Source organism: Alligator mississippiensis, chromosome 1, assembly GCF_030867095.1.
Source record: "Alligator mississippiensis isolate rAllMis1 chromosome 1, rAllMis1, whole genome shotgun sequence".
NCBI lineage: Eukaryota > Metazoa > Chordata > Crocodylia > Alligatoridae > Alligator > Alligator mississippiensis.
Window position 1 is genome coordinate 97,609,208 of NC_081824.1, and position 18,571 is coordinate 97,627,778.

An 18,571-nucleotide genomic window follows, 5' to 3' on the forward strand; every position below is an offset into this window, starting at 1 on the left:
TGAAGGACCTCTGCTCCAACACGTGCTAATTAGCATGCGTTGGAGCAGACTCCGTTAATCAAATCTGCAAGTCTGATGGTTATGCTAATTAACATGCTCCAGCAGCCTCAGAATCATGTGTATCAGCATCCCTGCATTTCAAAATGACAGCGGGGGCACTTTAACTAAAGCTCATTGAATGTCATGCTCTCAGAGCCTCTCTAATTAAAGTGCCCCCCCGGATTGCATATATAGATGCCCAGTGGGGTTGGCTACTTTCCTACAGGCTCTAAGGAGCTCACCTTCACCTCAGTCTCACTCAGTATTTAATTCAAGTAGCATGTAAATTTGACTAATAAAAGCAAACTGCATTTAGTACCAAGGGCTTTCATCAGTTTATACCTAAAAAGAGTTCTACTATGCCAGGGGTTTTCAACCTTTTTGGTTCATTGTAGCCCTGGTGGCTGAACGTGGAGCAGTGTACCCCCAGCCACCGAGTGGGGGGGGAGTGGTGTGCAGCTGACTGCCAAGTGTGGGATCATCTGTGGTGGGGCTCTGTCCCTGCCCACCCACGTGTCTAGGGCCTTCTCAAGTACCCCTGGGGGTATGCGTACCTCTGGTTGACAACCCCTGTACTATGCCAATGATTAGTGAGACATCAGCTGTCATTTACTGATATGTGATGTTTTATATTTTCACAGTATCTCTAGGTTCTGTAGAAAGATCTGTATGTGCGTGTGTTCGTGTGTGTATCTGTTAGATAGGGACAGAAGTAAAGCATTACAATTTTGCTGTACTATGTTTTAGCTATATATATATAGCATATATTACTAATATATGTAGTATATTAGTTATCTGTTTATCAGTACAAATGTATGCCTAAACACATGCACATGCACACATGCCCACATACACACAGTGCTAAACATGGCACAATACCTGTACAGTTTTTAGCTACTCTGGCATCTCCATAATAACCCGGAGCACATAGTTCACACTTGAACCCTGTGGTATTACGCAGGCAGTTGCGGCATTGGCCTGTCACCTCATCACAATCCTCAAAGATCAGGTTAGGATCTGAGTTTCCACTGCAGTCACATTTTCTACAAGTGCTTCCAATCAGCAAGGGATTGCCATAGTAACCTGGGGCACACCTGAAAAGAAAACCAAGTCCAACAATGATTAATAATGACATCCCCTTCAGCAGTGCCATTTTTCTGAACTTGTTAAGCCACCAGGAATTGGTGACAGTCTGAAACTGCTAGTGAAAAAAATCAGATTAAAACCTTAATGCACCAGATGTTGTTTTGTAATCTAACTTCAATCTAGCTAGGTATTTATAGTTGTATTCCTTGTAGCTTTGAGACATATGTTTTCTATCTTGAGCACTTTTAGTTCTGGATCATTTCAGTCTTTTTTGTGTCAGTATCTTTAACTGTTTGTTTGTTAGATGTTGTTTTTAAGTGTTTTACAGAATGACCTTGGCAGAGGGTCCATCACTCAGCAATAATAATGTTTATTTTAGTTACTATCAACTTTGGACATGATACATCATGTGTTTTATAGGGAAGGGGGAAGAAGCCCAGATTTCATGTTGTGAAATTAAAAATAGTGGAAGTCTAGATGTCATTTTCACTTTAATTCTTACAAAAAAGTCAATATAAAATGGTTTGACCTAGACTACTTCTGTGATGAGACAACCAGGTTCTGTTATATCTGAGTGCTGAAATGTGGCAAGGTTTGGTTAAAAACCCTTCCTATTGATCTCTTTGCTGATGGCTCTCCACGAAAGAAGAAAGTAATTCTGATTTCTTTGAGATTCCTCATCACTACTTTGTTGGTGCTCAGTTCCTCAGCTCCTACAATGAAATCATATACTCAGCTGCTTGAATTAATTGCCTCTGCTGTGGAAGTGCATTTGCACCTAACCAGGTGCACACACTGCCAGAATCTCCTGACAGTAAGAAAAATAGCCTACAACATTGGTGACCTTGAGATAAATATTAAAGCTTACATCCATAGTTATATGCTTCTGAAGGAGACATCTGAAATCAACTGCAAGCATATGCAGATCTCCTGTTTTTTAACCTGGTATAGTGTCAATGTCTTCAGTGAGTTTACTCTCAATTTCCACTGGGGTGAGAGCAGTCTGCTATGCACACAGGCAGGAGTTTAGAGAGGAAAAAAGAACATATTCAGCTTCATGAAAGGCAACTTGTCACTCATGTTCCTTCTGGGCATGTATACACGTGCACTTTAATGTGCAGTAGCCTATTTTGCTGTGCTTTAAAGCATCACATAAAAAAGCACTATCATGCTAATACACAGTAAAATAGGCTACTGATCATTAAACATGATTTAAAAACCATGAGAATTCATTACTGCACATTAAGGCGGCCTAATGTGCATTTCTTTAGTACCTCACATTAGCGGAACTAAATTTAATGTGCATTAGAAAAAATGCCTTAATGCATGTGTAGACATGCCCTCTATATATCAGAAAGTGGCAGTATCAGGTTTCCTAAGGGAATCTTTCTGAGTCTTTACACAGTGGGCACACCTTATACAAGATGTTTACGATGGAGTTGCCTCATTAGCTCTGCAGTAAAGTCTTAGGACATCTGTACATATGTTTGTGCCTCAGTGCCAGGCAGTTTTAAAACCATACATTTGCATGCCTTTGTTTAAATGGTGAAATGTGTGTGCTGAGAAAATGGCAGCAGCGTGTTTTTGAACTAAAACACATCAAAGGTGTTCTGGTTTAAAAGCACACGGCCACCATTTCTCCCACGCTGATGTGTATTTCGCCGTTTATACAAATGTATGAGATGCAGCACTGGGTGTGTCAGCTCGTGTGCGGAGCACATTCAGTTAATTGAGTCGGCTGCAACATGTTGGAGATCTGGTGTGTTGGAGGAGACAAATGTATGTGTATAAATGCCCTTAGTGTCTACACATGCAACCCTATTAGGCTACAGGAAGCTAATTAACTCTGCTGTAGGTTAGTACTTGTAAACACAAGTACTTATTTAGTGCACTGCAATGCATGTGTAGATGCTGATGGGACTGGCTAGGGCATGAGGGTGCTTCAGTCCAGGGGCTGCCTGCTGGCTAGCTGCACATTAAAGCAATCTTGTGCCCCAGTGAGCTCCTCTGCAGCACGTTGAACCAGGTCAGAGCAGCCCTGGGCTGGCAGGCTGAGCCCCTGGGTCTGACCCAGCTCAACGTGCTGTGGTCCTCGGTGCATGTGTAAACGTGGAAGCTGGGTGCAATAAACTCTGGCGTGAACTGCACCAGAATTTCTTTCTTTTAATTAATTGTGCCCAGTTACAAACCAAGGTGTTTCACAGTTACAACCAGGTTGCAGACATTTTATACGTACTGATAGAAATGCCTGTATGTCGTCATGTTGAAAGGCTTGTTAGATCTTCTGCCAATGCCAACTAGCAAAGTTTGCCAATTTTTTTTATAGGTCAATATTAAAAAAACCCTGAAGTTTTAAATTTGAAAAAGTTCCCCCATTTCTTTTACCATCTATACAACTGGTTGAAACCTTTGAAATGTCATGATTCTCCCTTCCCTTTATTAATTTTTTTGATCATCTGTAGTTGGGAATGTTCACATGAACATGCATCTGGTAAGAAGTGTCCTGTGACAATTAGATCATTTCACCTAGGCGGCCAAACAGCATTCAGATAGTAACAGCATTTAATAATGACTGCTAAATTTGGTACAGATTTGAATTAGTGGCTTCATCATACAAAATTGTATACTTGCTCCAGTCCCTTGAGCATTCTGGATCACATGGCATTCCTTTTAATGAAGAAGTGCTTAGGTTTTTCTCACCTAAAATATACCATTCAATTCAAGTGCAGCTTTCCATGTGGCAGAAACATGGAAGGTAGTGCACTCTCATTCCAGCAGATGTGTTTGTGAGCATGGAGATAGTTGTTGCCTTTTATGATTGTCTTCCTTCCTTCAATTAGCCATATCTCATAATTTGGAATAACTGTCACGAACTTAGAGCTGAAAATAAATATGCCACATGCACTTTCCTTCATCATATTCCCTTACCTTTTAGTATACCAGATAGACTTGGATTGCACATGACATGACCCTTTTGACTTGTTGGCACTGAATGAGAAGAGCAAGGGAATCTTAACAGAAACAGACTGCTCTATCTCCTTACTTCATGTACCAACAAATAGAGCCTTGCTGTAAATACCTTCTCCACTCCTGCCACATCTCAGTAAATGACTCTTTGTTGCTGAAGAATGTTTTATTTTCCATGCAATTTTCAACATGTCTCTTTGTGGAAATAGTAAAATTACTGAATTACCTTTGTTTCTTCCTGCAGGCATTTTAATTTCCTGTAATTACCAATGGTAAGAAGTTGACTTCCCCTTTGCTGGCATTGCAAATAGAACCTTTCCTCTCTGTCCACTTTGGAATCCAAGATGTATTTTTTTAACACTTCGAACATAACAAAAACTGGATTTTGTCTATTACTGTCTTAAAACCCTATTTTGGAAAACAGAGAACAAAAGGTTGTCTCGCGCTACAACTTGGGAATCAGAATGCTGTGTACACAGTTCCTAGGAAAAGCCTCCATGATTTCACAGCACTACGATGCTGGCCACTGGGTGTTCACTGCTAGCTGCCCCACTAGCGGATTGGGACAGGAGGCTGGGACCTGCCCTTCCCCTGCAGCTTTTTCCAAGCCCCCTGCTCCCAACCTGGGAGCCAGGGCCAGGAGTTCCCTGATGCTGGGGCAGGGGAACATTGTCCCCACCTGGGCTTCAGTGGTGGAGCCTACCCTGGCAGCAGGCAGCCGTCCTGGGGGCAGGGAGCAATGTCCCAGCCCCTGCCAGGAGACAGCTGTATCCTTGTCCCATGCTCCCTGCCAGTCCTTGGGCTAGCACCCAGGGGGAGCCTAGAGCTCCACCTGGCTGCTGAAGGGGGCCTGTGCAGGGCTGGCAGGGGTGGGAGCAGATTGCTGACACGAGCAGCAAATCTGCTCCCAAGTCTTTGCATGTGTAGACACCTGCCCAGGAGAATTTACTGTTCCTGGATCAAATGCATTTGTAGACACACCCACTGTATACTAATTCAGGTAGTTCTGAACCAGCCCTTCACACAGAGTAAGAAAACATCCTGTGCAGATGGCAGATGAAGAGAGTGTCTGGAAGATCACACATGCTGAAACACCTACAGTGTTGTGTGTCCTACAACTTACTGTCCTGATATGCCAGTCATAGTCCTATGAAGTTGTACAGATGGGAAAAGGCAGAATACAGCATATCTCCACCTCAGCTCTCTTGTTAGGCAGCCTCCTGGGATCAAGGAAATAGGTAGAGAGCAGTAACTCTGCATTTCACACTCCAGGTTTTATAACTGCCTGCCTCTTCTTTGAGCCATTTAGGAGAAGTAGAGAAACTGTTTTGCGCAGTTTCCCACTGGAAATCATGTATGGCCCAAGCATGGCATAGATTTAAATCAACAATCGCTTGTGATCTCATGAGAATGTAGGTTCAAAAATGTTTGTGTGTGGTTAATCTAATGTTCAGGGGAAAAGGCCAGCTTAGCAGTCCTGCCCCTTATCAGTCTTCTGTGTCAATACAGGTGGTGGAGAGTAGACAGATCAATGCTGTCCAGGCAATGTACCCTCTCACTAACATAAATGATCCCCTAGAAGAGAGAGAAATTCAGTATTTATGCAACTGAATCATCAGTCAACTAGTGATAACTAAGACTATGGATGAGGAATGCTAGGAAGTACCCAAAGGGAATGTCTGTAATGCTGATACTTGTCTTCTAGGAAACAGGCAATAACCACCACCTCGTTTTACGTAGGCACTAAATAGCCATCAGATGTTACAACTTTTTCTCACTTCTGACACAAGTTGGACTGGAATTTGTAACCTAGAAGAAAAAACAAAAACAAACTCCCTGACATTACTAATCACTTAACCAACTAGTCATCCTAGGTTCCTAGTGACGTAAACTGATTGCTTCCTGCTGTCTTTTTTCACCCCTGCCTAACCCTATCTTTTCTTCTGATATAAATAAACCATTAAAAGCTGGTCAGTAGCTATTAGAAAACAGATCAAACAAGCTGACATTATTCATTTCTGTCCCTATGAACAGAAATATGTCTGCTTTTCATTTCACAGTCCTTCATTTGTTTGTAGTCTAGTGTGACATTTCAGTACCAATGAGAAACCTCACTGACCTTTTAATTGTCTATATTTTGCTATGTTTGCATATCTGACATTTCAAAAGAAAAGCAGGATATATCCTGATGACTGGAAACAAGTTTCTCCATCTTCATTTTCTATATCTGTAGAAGCTTTACTTGTAAAATTGTTACTGTGGCCATTTCAAAGGTCCAAAGGTAGCACACTGACATTTTGAGTGCCTTATATTTACAAGCAAATTATTTTAGTTGGAAGCTGTGGTAACTCTTACTCGGTAAGGGATGAAGTCCTTTGCTCTTCTTTTTCTTGGCTTTTTTTATACCAGCTGTAATCTGGATCTGTCACATCCCTTTTTTCTCTCTCTCAGCCAAGTTTCACTTCAGTTTTACACAAAATCTCTTACTAAAGATAATGGGTTAAATTTTTAATACATCAGAGATCTTATCTGGTACAAAGGCCTGGCAGGACACTGGGGAATCAGCTGAGGCATCCATATCCTGTACTGACACCTCAGCCTGGTAGCAGTTATAGCAGATCTAACTTATACCACCACCCTCATTAATTTTACGCCAGTGGGAGTGTAACAAGGTCTAACTTAGAACTAGGCCCATTGATTTCAATGAAATTTCATACAACATTAGTGAGGGTGTCAGAAACTGGTCCTTTGCAAGATAAAGCAGTAAAATGTATTATGCCATAAAGCTGTATTTGCAGACATCATCACTCTTAATAAGAAGTAGTAGAAACTATTAGTGGACATCTGGAAAACTTGAAAAGGATTGCTGACTCAAGGATTTTTATTGAAACATCATTCAGAATTTAAACAACATAATTTTGCTAATGGTGTGAGCAAGTACTCAGTTCAAGTGTAAATTAACAGAAAGCTGTCATTTTGAGGAGGGCAAAGGGATTGTTAGAGGCATACAATACAGACACTAATTTTTCACTTTAGCTATCAGTTGTTTTCAGCATTCAAAAATTATTTTCCTTTGAAAAGGCTGGTTTTATGAAGTCAAATGCAATAAGTGGATAAAATATACAAAATGTGGATTGTTATCCTTCCCCTGTTGAAATCAATAACATATTTGTATTGGTTTTAATGGGCACAGGCTCAAGCCCTGTAGACGCACAAGCATAATCCAGCCCAGGGAGTGTCAAGCAAAGAATTTTCCCCAGTATGGGAAAACTCCCTGAAGGCCCCTGAAACTTTGGCAAGCTTGAGCAGTGAGTCAGACTGCTGCCCTGCTTACCTTTCGCAGTTGGATCCTGCATAGTTTTCTTTACAGACACAGCGCACTACTCCACTTTTCCTGTAACAGGCAACTGCAAAACTAAAAAATATTTAAATAAATCAATCAAGATCAGCAACACTTATGACTATCACATGTCAACATTTTCTGCAGCATGAACATACATTATTTATGTGACCTAAAGCCTGAGACAACCTGGGGTAAGCACCATCATCTTCTCTAGGACCCAAAGGACACTGTACACGATACAAGATACATTCAGTGCTTTGCCTTTTCATTTAATCTGTAAGGCATCATGCATGGCTGTAGCATGATACATATAATAAAATATACTGATTTCCTTCTTGTAGCCTAGTTCAGATGTACTTTCATACTCTTACACATGCTATATATTTTGAATAAAGAGCTTGTGTTCTAGGCAATTGTATATTTCCTATGAATTTAACTGTCCTCCCCTCCCCCTATTTTTATTTTAAAATGTTGAAGATGATGTATTACTTTCAATAGGTGATGGAGCATTATGGGAGATAAAATCTATATTTTTGACTACAGATAGGATACAGGACTAGCAGTGACAACAACTTTTTCTTAATACAGTCCTAACAGGGCCATCCCTCAGACTTGACCTGCAACTACCAGGTGCTGTCAGCTGGCACAGCATCACTGATGTTCATGAATCTATACTCAAACCACCTAAGGGTCCTCTACTATCTCTAGGAGTGAACAGGTGAATCATAGAAAATTGGGTTGGAAGGGACTTCAGGAGGTCATCTACTCCAATGCCCTGCTCAAAGCAGGACCATCTCTAAGTAAATCGTTCCAGACAGGGCTCTGTTGAGCCAGGAATTAAAAACCTCTAAGGATGGAGATTCCACCACCTCTCCAGGCAACCTGTTCCAGTGCTTCACCACCCTCCTACTGAGAAAGTTTTTCCTAATATCCAACCTAAACTTCTCTTGCTGCAACTTGACACCATTGTTCCTCGTTCTGTCAGTTAGTCTATACATCTTTTCAGTCCTTAGCCTCTGCTCAACCTGCCAGAAAGAGTACTGATAAGTGCTAACTGTTGGAGTGGTTTTATTGGTATGGTATTCTAGCACAATGGTTTCCTTTACTTTTTCATGCTTCAGAACTGAGTTTGAACTTTTTGAAAAAAAATAATGGCATCACAAAATGTGAGACCAAGGTGCTTTCACATGGAGCTTGACTCCAAAGAATGCCCGCAGTGTGATTAGTGAAGGCAGGAAGTGCCAAATCCTACACAAGTGGATGAGGGCAACACATCTTAGCTGCAATTACAGTCAAGAACAATTTTGAAAAAGCATTTGTAGTCAGTTTAGAAAATATGTGACTAGGTTCTTTTCTGAGCTGAAACTCACTTATCACTGGGCACCAGTGTACAGTCAGGTAAGATGCGCACAATTCTTACACTGGAGACTCCTTGGTCCTAGTGGTAACCATCTTCTAATTTTTATCAGTTGGCTATGGCTTTTAAAGTACTATGCACCAACTGAGAATTGGCAGAGCAGAGCTTCTTCTCTGTTCTAGGGTATGGAGTTGTTGGGATAATATCAGGCTCCGGCAACTTTATGCCATCTGAGAGCTGCTGTACCCTAGTGTAATTTTCAGTTGGGCAGGAGTAACCAGATTCCATCCCTTTTGGGCACACCTACGCGTCACCCTATAATGACGTAGCAATGTGCTACATGGCCATATGCTGTGCTATGGTGATGTAGCTATCATGTGGGTCTACATATGATTGCCAGATACGTCGTTGTAGTGGTGCGCTCCCCTGTTATAGTGCGCCGCTGTGGTGATGTAGCAGCAAAATCTAACCATGAGCCGCACACACAATGCAGTAACCAACCCATACTGCGCCATGCTTTAGTACTTCAAAAAGGAAATACTAAAGCATGCTGCCATAGCAATGTTGCCATACGGCAATGTGTAGAAGTGCCCCTTGTGTACTAAAAGGCATAAAAGGGTGAGAATGGGGGGAGAGAGCCTGGCTTATGCACTGTTTGTCTAAGGAACAAGCAAAATAAAAAGCATGTCAGTAGTTGCTTCAATGTTCCTATTGCATGTCTAAGGAATGATTTCCAGAGTAGAATAACTATGTCTTGTTTGGAGACATTGATACAACTGGACAGAAGTTAAACTGAGTCTTCCCTCATCAAATTCGCATGTTATTTTCTGTAACATTTTAGTGGGAGCATTCCAAGCAAATTACCACCCTTTGGCAGCTGTCCTCTTCCTTTATACAAGAGAGTTCCTCAATATAGATGAAGAAATCACATGGCAGATTGAAGTTATGAAGAAAGACCAAAGCCATCCTAGTCCTTATATTTTAGACATTTGTTTTAAAAAACAAAAAACAATCAAGCAAGGAAAAACTCACATAGCTCATAAAGTTCCCTCTGATTTAAAATTCAGTAACATCTGTTAGAAATTGGACGTCTCCTTTCCCTTCCTTCCCCTCCGCTCCCCACCTGATGATATTACACTTCAGGGGACTGTTATAAAACTTCCCAGGATAATAAACATGAAAACACTTGGGACAGACAAAAAAAAAAAAGATCCTAAGAACAACTGTGTCTGGCAGCTTAGTGATTTGGATGTATTGTTGGCCAGTCCATTTGAGTGTTAAAAATCCATTGGTTTTGTTATTTTTAGGGATAGCATTTCTGTTGTAAAATGGACGAGCAAGAAGTATCTTCCAAATATTTTCTTTTGGAGGCTTCTAATATATTCCATATTTTAGCTTTATGGGAGAGGTAGAAACTACTGTTTACCGATAGATGGGTCAAGAAATAGGAAGAAATAATTAAAAAGGAAAGAAAAAAGGATGTATTCTTTTGAATCAGTTGGTTGGCCCTGAAGATCACACTACAGATACAATTATTATTATTTATTTTTTGTAATCCAGTACTGCTTGCAGGCTCCAACTGATTTCAGGCCCCTACTGTGCTGTATGCTGTAGAGATGTTATAAAGACCTTTTCTATCCATGAGGGGTGTTTAAAGTTGAACACCAATAGATATGTTTCAAAATGAACTATGATGCTTGTTTTATGTACTATTTTCTGGGTAAAGTCAGAAGATTCCATGCCTGTACAATTAAAAGGGATCTTTATTAAGATACATTTTCAAAGATAAATTTGCCAGATACAGCTAGCATTCCAAGCAGGTGTCACAAGATAATTTCCTGGTACATCCTTCAAATGCCTCCCTCCTGTAAACCATGCTCTGCTACCTAAGCTCCATGCAGTTTGCTACAAGAACACTACTTTGAGGTCTGGGTTTCTTTGTGCTAGTGATATAAAATAGGGAAAGAGGAAAGCTATTGCTAGGACACAAGCAATAAGGTTCATATCACTTCACAACACAACAATTTTAGGTAGTGTCTTCTAGCTTGGCATTCTTATTTTCACTTCTTGAGATAACTCAGATGTGACCCTTTAAAAGAGCAGATGGTTCACTGAAAAATAAAGCTGCATTTGAGGCAGAAGGGATAGCAGCCATTTAGATGAAGTAATGTTCCAGTTTAAAGGGAAAGAAAGGGACAATTTAGCACTGATACAAAAACAGCAACAGGACCAATGACAGATGCACATTTCTGCGCATGTTGATAGCATTAAACCAGACATGTTTCGGTAAGACTGTCTCAGGGGTCTAATTTCTAATAATATTACCATTGCTTGAGTAGAAATACAGAATCACTAATAATCATCTATGGGGTATACATAAACAGTTTTGAAAGTAAAGTTTCATAGTTTCATAGTTGGTAGGGTCAGAAGGGACCTAAGCAGATCATCAAGTCTGACTCCCTGCCACGGGCAGGAAAGAATGCTGGGGTCAGACGACCCTGGCTAAGTATCCATCTAGCCTTCTTTTGAAGACCCCCAGGGTAGAAGAGAGCACCACCTCCCTTGGAAGTCGGCTCCAGATCCTAGCTGTCCTGACTATGAAGTAGTGCTTCCTGATATCTAGCCTGAATCTACTCTCTGTCCAAAGCATATTCCAGAAACTCTTTACCTTTAATTACTCTTTTAACATTGTAATCAACTACCTTAAGTGATATTAGGTTCTAGGACTATAAATTGGGTTTAACTTACATTTAAAATTCATATTAACACTGAAAAAGTTGTGATTTAATTGAATATAAGTCACTGATAATCCCCTAACTTTTATGGTATGGAAATATGTTTGCAAGCAAAAGCAGAGCATGAATGATTATAGTGAATCATACTATCCTTGTGCTACTGAAGTCAATGCTACATCTTCAACTGAATTCATTCAGAGAAGTAGGTCTTATAGCCATTAATATTGCTGTAGAGCTCAGGTGAATAATTTTTAGTGCTTAGACAGCATCAATATGGAAAGATATTTACAGGAAAAGAGGGAACTGACTTGAAGTGGATAGAGCCCAAAGCTGAATTAGAATTCTGTTACTGATTTTGGGAAAGGCAGGATTTCACCCAAAATACCCAAATAAAAGACACAATACTATTATGCAAAAAGCTAAAATGTGAAGGGCTTTATCATAAATATTTTATAATCCCAATTTTACATTTTTCTATTTCTGACACACATTTTGTTACAATGAGAATGAAGTCCAAATTTCTGCAGAACAGAGGTAAATATAAGTTTAAATAAGGAAATCTCTTATAATGAGGAACATTGGGAGAGAATGGATCAGATGCTCCACAAAACTAAATCAGTCTAGATTAACTGAAGTCAATGGGGTTACTTGTATTTACCTCATCTGACTGTCAGGCCTGTACTTCCAGGAAACCTATATTTTATTTGACCACTTCAATATAGGTCAAAATGTATGGTATCATAAAAAAAATTGCAAAAGAATAAAGAAGCATCCATGTTGTTGCTCTCAAATGTCTGGATATCATGTATAAGGGAACTGTGACTACAAACTGAAATGGCTGTTGTATGGTAATCAGCCACCTGAAAAAAATTAAATTGCATTTGCTAAACAAAATGCTGTGCAACTGTTCTGTTTCTACTGTGGTCATGTATTGACCCAGCTCCTGAAGCATGAGGAAATAACGCACTGCACTTGTGAACTCATTCATTTGGTTGGTCTTTTTAAATATAGTAAAAGATCTTTGTGAAGAAAACTGGGCGTCTTTCTTTGTTTCTCCCCCTCTCTCTCTCTCTTCATTCTGCTCCTCCAGCCCCTCCCTTCATGAGAGCTCTCTGATCTAGTCAAGGCTGTTATGTTTTAATGTTTTATAACATCTATTTCCCACCCTGCAGTCTCCATGTGCATGTAGCTGTTGGGAAATACTTTGTAGGACTTAGGACCATGAGGTTTGGTCCAATTGTTTTAATGATCCCGTGCCTCTGAGGAGCTGAACAGAAAGCAAGTCTTCACAATTCAAGGTTGTGCTAGAGTAATCCTCTGGTAGCCATAACAAACATCATGAAACAAAGGGGAAGAAATTCAGTCGAGGAAAGGCTGATGGAAAATGGAATGGGAAATATAAGGAGGAAATAGCTGGCTCACTAAAAAGAGTGTCTTACAACTTCAGTGACAGCAACTTCTCCTCCCTCTCAATGTAATGGTATTTACATAGATATCTCTTCGAATGGGATATAGGTTTCAAACAAGAGAATGACAATTTCTTCAGTTGTCTTTGCTGTGCCATGACAGGTTACTAATACGAAGTCCCACATGGTGGTTTATTTGATAGTTTTGAAAGCACAGAAATAATGACTGCTGTCAGTGTGCTTCTTTCGGCCTAGACCTTTGTTGCCTGACAGGCTTCAGAGTCTCATATTGAAACCAGGCTGAATCAGTTGAAATTACACTCTAATGCATCCTCCAGCATTTTGCATGTCTTTACTGAAGTTGGATGCATAAAATAGCAGACACTGGGATTTCATGAACTGTGCCAAGCTATCACTTATTTGGGTGTCTGTCATGCTATGGGCATTCTTTAATCAATTTCTGCATGTGTCATTGGTATCTTATACCAGTGCCTATCTACATGAAAGGGATGGTATTGGCATTTGGAAGGCTATTAAAAGACACTGTACCATTAAGCAAGCTTTCCTACTTACAAAAAGAGCTCAAAGCTGTTCAGATATTTTCCTCCTCTTTGCTTGTAGGAATCAATGGGAGTGACTGAAAAAATATGGCTTTAAATCAAATGTTATTTCCCTTTTTCCTTTTCACTCAGTTATAAATTTAAAAAATTGAAAATGTGGGAAAATGTGCTTTTTGTATTTGGAAGTGCAGCAATCTGTTACTCCTCCCATATCCAATGAGGATTGTTGCTTCTGGCTCTGAACTCAGAACAGAAAGGGCACAAAGAAAAGAAAAGAAAAGAAAAGAAAAGAAAAGAAAAGAAAAGACTGTTTTACATACTTGGCAAATGATGGCAAGGGGCAAGGGCAAGGCTGGCAGGATGTGGGCACTCCTCTGAGGACATCAGCAATGTAACCATCCTGGCATCTTTCACAGTGCTCTCCAGTTGTGTTTCTCTGGCAATCCTTCAAAAGCAAAAAGAGTGACAAATGTTAAAGGAAGGTGCTGCTTAATTCAGGCCAAGCAGAAATGATTTAGGCAAGTTCTTTGCCAAGCAGAACAAGGACTGGTGCCAGATCTCAACCCTTCAAAGTACTAACAGATTAAAATGAACCTGTTTGTAACTGGCAATGCATGACAAATTAAGATGTTCTGAACAATTGGACTGCCAGAGATGGTGGACGAAGTGGCACACAGGATGAAGCTATCAGTGAGGGTATGAGCATGGAAAGTCTCTCTGAACACAAAGTGTGCCCTGTATATTACCAAGAAATGTCATTAGAATTCAGATTTAGTGGTCAGGTCTGTTTAAGAGCTGGATGCACTGGAAGGAATGATTAACCGCCTGGCACCAAGCCAAAGTGAAAATTGCCCACTGGTGTATATAAGCATCACAGATTTCAGTACAGACGCATGCTTATTCAGGGAGAAAGGGGGTTATTCCATGAACTCGATGACTAAAGTGAACATCAAGGAAAATTGTAGATTAACAATGACTAATAGGCTGGTGTCTTTGCTTTTTTTGTTACGTAAATTTTACATACTTGGATTTATTACTACGTGTTTCTCCTGGCCTTAAAGAAGCTAGCATAAAGGAGGCAACTCAGGGGAATGCCATATACTGTCTTCTGAAAAATATAGTGCAGGAACATCAATATTAGTTTTCCTATTTTTCTCTGACATACAAAATAATCAGGCAATAGCCCACCTGCTTGAGAAGGGTTTTAAACTCCTTTGGTCAACATTTGCTAAAACCAATCTATAAAATGAGCAATTTATCAACTCACATAGAAAGGGGCAGATCCCCAGCTGGTATGAGTTGTCATAGCAATGTTGAAATCAGCACAGCCAGGACAATTTATGCTGGATGAGGATTGACACCATGGTATTTTATGGTGATGATTATAAAGCTATGCACCTGACTACCACTTCCCATAAAAACCTCAAGCCACTTTGAAAGCTATTATTAATTAAGTCATTTAAAGCAGTGAGATTAAGTAAGCATTGATAAATTGCTCATTTTACAGATAGCAAATTGAGGCACAGATGAGTTAAGTGAATTGTCTATTACCACTCAGCAGTGACTATTATAGAGCCAAAAACAGAATTCAGGAATCTGTCTCAGTCATTTCTACTTCAGCAGGGTGTCCAGAAAATGTTTCTTTGGGAACAAAAAAATCAAACTCAACCAAAAACAAAACAAAAAAATCCCCTCTCTACCAGTGAGTTATCTTTAAAGAGACTGGGTTGCTATGATTTTCTTCTGCCTTATACCTTGTGTAATAATGATTGTGATAATCCCAGTTAAAATTCTCCCTGTACAACACTTAGCACAGATTTTTGACAGATGGTGGGAATTATTTTGCCTTGGGTTAGTTTGTCAGACATCATTGTCTAGAATTCTACATTTGAAGCTGGTATAGGTGATACAAAAGAAAATGACCTTGGTGCCTTAGCATCTTCTCTAGTAGAAATTTAATCACATCAAAAAAATCACAGCATGGTTAGCAATTGGTACTCTGGAATAACAGGGAAGCTGAAGGTCAGGTTTCAGGTGCATTAGCAGAGCTGCAAGAGGAAGATTGTACAGTGTCTGCCAACAATACGGTTGACTTAGAGCAATCAACACTACATTTCCAGGAGGACCAAATTACAGGGGAATGAGTTTATTGTGAACCACTCAAAAACTGTACATTTGAAAATTCCCCTTGAACTAAAGCTGTACTGCACTGTGCTGTACTCTGTGACCAGGGGAGCATGAAAAAAGAATAAAAAGAGGAAAATGTAATGAAAAAACAGTAGTGATTCCTCTGAATCATAAACCCTGAATCTGACATCATAAATCCTGCTTTGAATTAGATACACTAAGATCACCTTTACATGCTGGTATAAATTGAGAACTTTCACTTATTCATAGCTAGAGGTCATCAGTCAGTTTATATCCTGCACTGCCTGCACCCCCTTGTACAAAAGCTATAAATATACAGCTTGGCTGACTGACCATGTGGCCAGTCTTATTTTCTTTGAATTTTATATTATATCCTTCTCTTTAGATTGAGGCAGGTTCTGATTAGAAGAGCCTAGACCATTTTAGATTCTGGGTGAATCCTGTGGGATGACCTGAGCGGTCACTACATGCGTTTTAGCTTCACCCAGGTTATGTCAAAACTGACAGTTAGGCATAGCTGTACATTCATCTTCAAGGCCATACGCAGTGATCATCTGTATTGAAAAACACTGCACTGCTAAACCCCTAAGCTTGAACCTGAAAGCTTTGCTGAACTTCTAATTATAAGTGTGACCCAACCCCTATTAGTCTCTTAGCACACTTTTTTGTAGTGGAAGTCCACCACCAGCAATCCCATCATTTCCTGTTCCTTTCCTATACCCCATTTATACCCCACATCCTCTCTCCACTGCCCATAAGCAGAAACAATGGAAGGGGAAAAAAGTGCTGTTCCCTGGAAGGACTTCACTTTGCATGGTGCAAAGGAATCTGGGATGCATCTTAATACGACTTTTGTGAAATAAGATGCCAAGTGTAGTTGGCTAGATGACATAATGTAGATGGAGGAAGGATGGTTTATGTAGCCCAGGTTGAGAATAATCTCAAATTCAGTCATAATATCAGTGCAGCTGTCTTTACAGGTATGATGCATAACTATACCAATGTACAAAAATTACGATAATTGTTTATTTACACAAAGCTATAAATCCACGATGATTCCTTACAACAGATAAAACATGCAAAGGACAATTTACAACTGTTCTATATCTGAGGATTTTTTTTTATATATAGATGCTAACAGCTGTGCTACACCTAGATTTAAAAAAAATGACATGCAATTGATTGATATCAGAGGCATATTTGGAACAAAGTAGGAGAAAGCTTGGAACTATAGATTAGATTAAACATCAAATGGGGTTAGGAAAGGAAGGAGCCCAAAGCTGGATGGGGAGGAGAGAAGGTTAGACAGAAAAAAGAAATCAGACATGGTGTGAGAGGAGATGTGGCATGAAAGAATCTGGAAGTTTAAAGAGGTGGAATAATCATGCAATATTCATACACGATTATTTACTATCATTTCCCAAGTCTTCTATAGGGAATATTGCATCATGCAAATGATCAAAGTTGAAAGAGAAAGGATGGCTTTTTGATTAAGGCACTGAACTAGGCCTTAGGAGCTTTAAATTCAGTTAGTGGCTTTGCCACAGACTTTCTGATTTTGCTCTGGGCAATTCAGTTTACCTATCCAATCCTCAGGTCTCTATGCATCACATTGGGTATTGCTAAGATAAATTCATTGATGTTTTCCAGTTGCTCAAATACTATGGTGCTAAATGCAGTAGGGAAGCAGGGCACTTGGTGGTACGTCTCATATCTGTGGTGTTTTTCTTCCACTGTAATGGAGATTTTTAACAGAACCTCATCCCTAAAGACCTTATTAGCTGAGTGCCTGAGGAACTTTCAAGTGCGAGTCTATTCAGGAAAGTGACTATATGGAAATGTTATTATCTTATTCAACACATCTGATTCCCTGGTGTAGTTGGGGTCATACATTTGTCTTTAGAGGAAAATGTGTCTTTATGCTGTATACTTCCATTAGCATTCCAGAGCCAACATACATTCTGTGCATTTTCAACAGAATATATCTATGTGAAACTGAGGAAGGGAAAGATGACACTGGATTTCAGATGTGTTTCTGAGAACCCTAAGAGACCTGGATTTACAATTACAGAAAAACACATTTTCCTTTTTAAACTGAGCACATTTTTTCAGCTAAATGATTGTGAGAAACAATAAGCAGGGAACTCCACAAGGCAGATTCACTGAGTTACCTTTCAGAGAGTACCAGGAGAGGAGCACTCCTAGACAGGGGTATCTACATACATTTTTGCATGCATGTTACCATGTATTTTACACCACGGTTTTGAGCTGAAAATTTTACTATGCTTACAACCTTTATAATCCCAAATCCTCTTCTGAAAGAAAATCTAAAAATTAATTGAAACTTTTTCTATTCCTATTGTTGTTATTTATTTTATAAACATGGAGGAAATAAATGACAAAAGGAAAACATGAAAGATTATGGTAGAGTCCCTAGGAGACAATGCACACTCTCTGTCTCTTCAGGTAGAAGTGCACATGTTCAAATGAACATAATATTACTCACATTTTAGCAGACAACAGAGAAATTAAGGTGAATTTCAATAAAACTAAGGACATAGCAGCTGCATAGATTTGTTATTTTAAGTTAAAATTTTAACCCAAGTCCTTTGCAGGTAGCCATATTAATACAAGTGGTATTATTACAAACCAAAGTCAAGTCAGTGATATCTCTTAAAGCTTAGCTGGCTTGTAAGTGCTTCTAAATGAAGATACACTCCACAGTATGTAATCATTCATGTACCATTATATCATCAACAGCCTGTCAGATGATAAAGTATTCTGAATGTATTTTTCTATGTTAGAAAATGCCAAGTTACTTGAATTGCTACAGTCTTACAAATTATTATAAATCAAGGTGAATGGGTCTACATAGTCTTTATTATAGATAGCCACACTTCATGTATTTTCTGTAGAAAAGATTATTCTGT

General features: G+C 39.5%; 1 protein-coding gene and 1 long non-coding RNA gene across 2 annotated transcripts in view; one reads left to right on the plus strand and one right to left on the minus strand.

Annotated features, from left to right (window-relative positions):
• LOC132252194 (uncharacterized) overlaps window positions 1-18,571 on the plus strand; it is a 194,636-nt gene that overhangs the window by 102,902 nt on the left and 73,163 nt on the right. The gene's annotated exons all lie outside the window — the stretch shown is intronic.
• The window catches only part of LAMA4 (laminin subunit alpha 4), a 172,826-nt gene that overhangs the window by 98,514 nt on the left and 55,741 nt on the right, over window positions 1-18,571 (minus strand). The window contains exons 3-5 of the mRNA XM_006263095.3: window positions 13,814-13,938; window positions 7,427-7,507; window positions 919-1,133 (exon numbers count right to left, since the gene is read on the minus strand). Coding sequence (XP_006263157.2) covers window positions 919-1,133; window positions 7,427-7,507; window positions 13,814-13,938 — 421 coding nt within the window. The remainder of the gene's footprint in view (window positions 1-918; window positions 1,134-7,426; window positions 7,508-13,813; window positions 13,939-18,571) is intronic.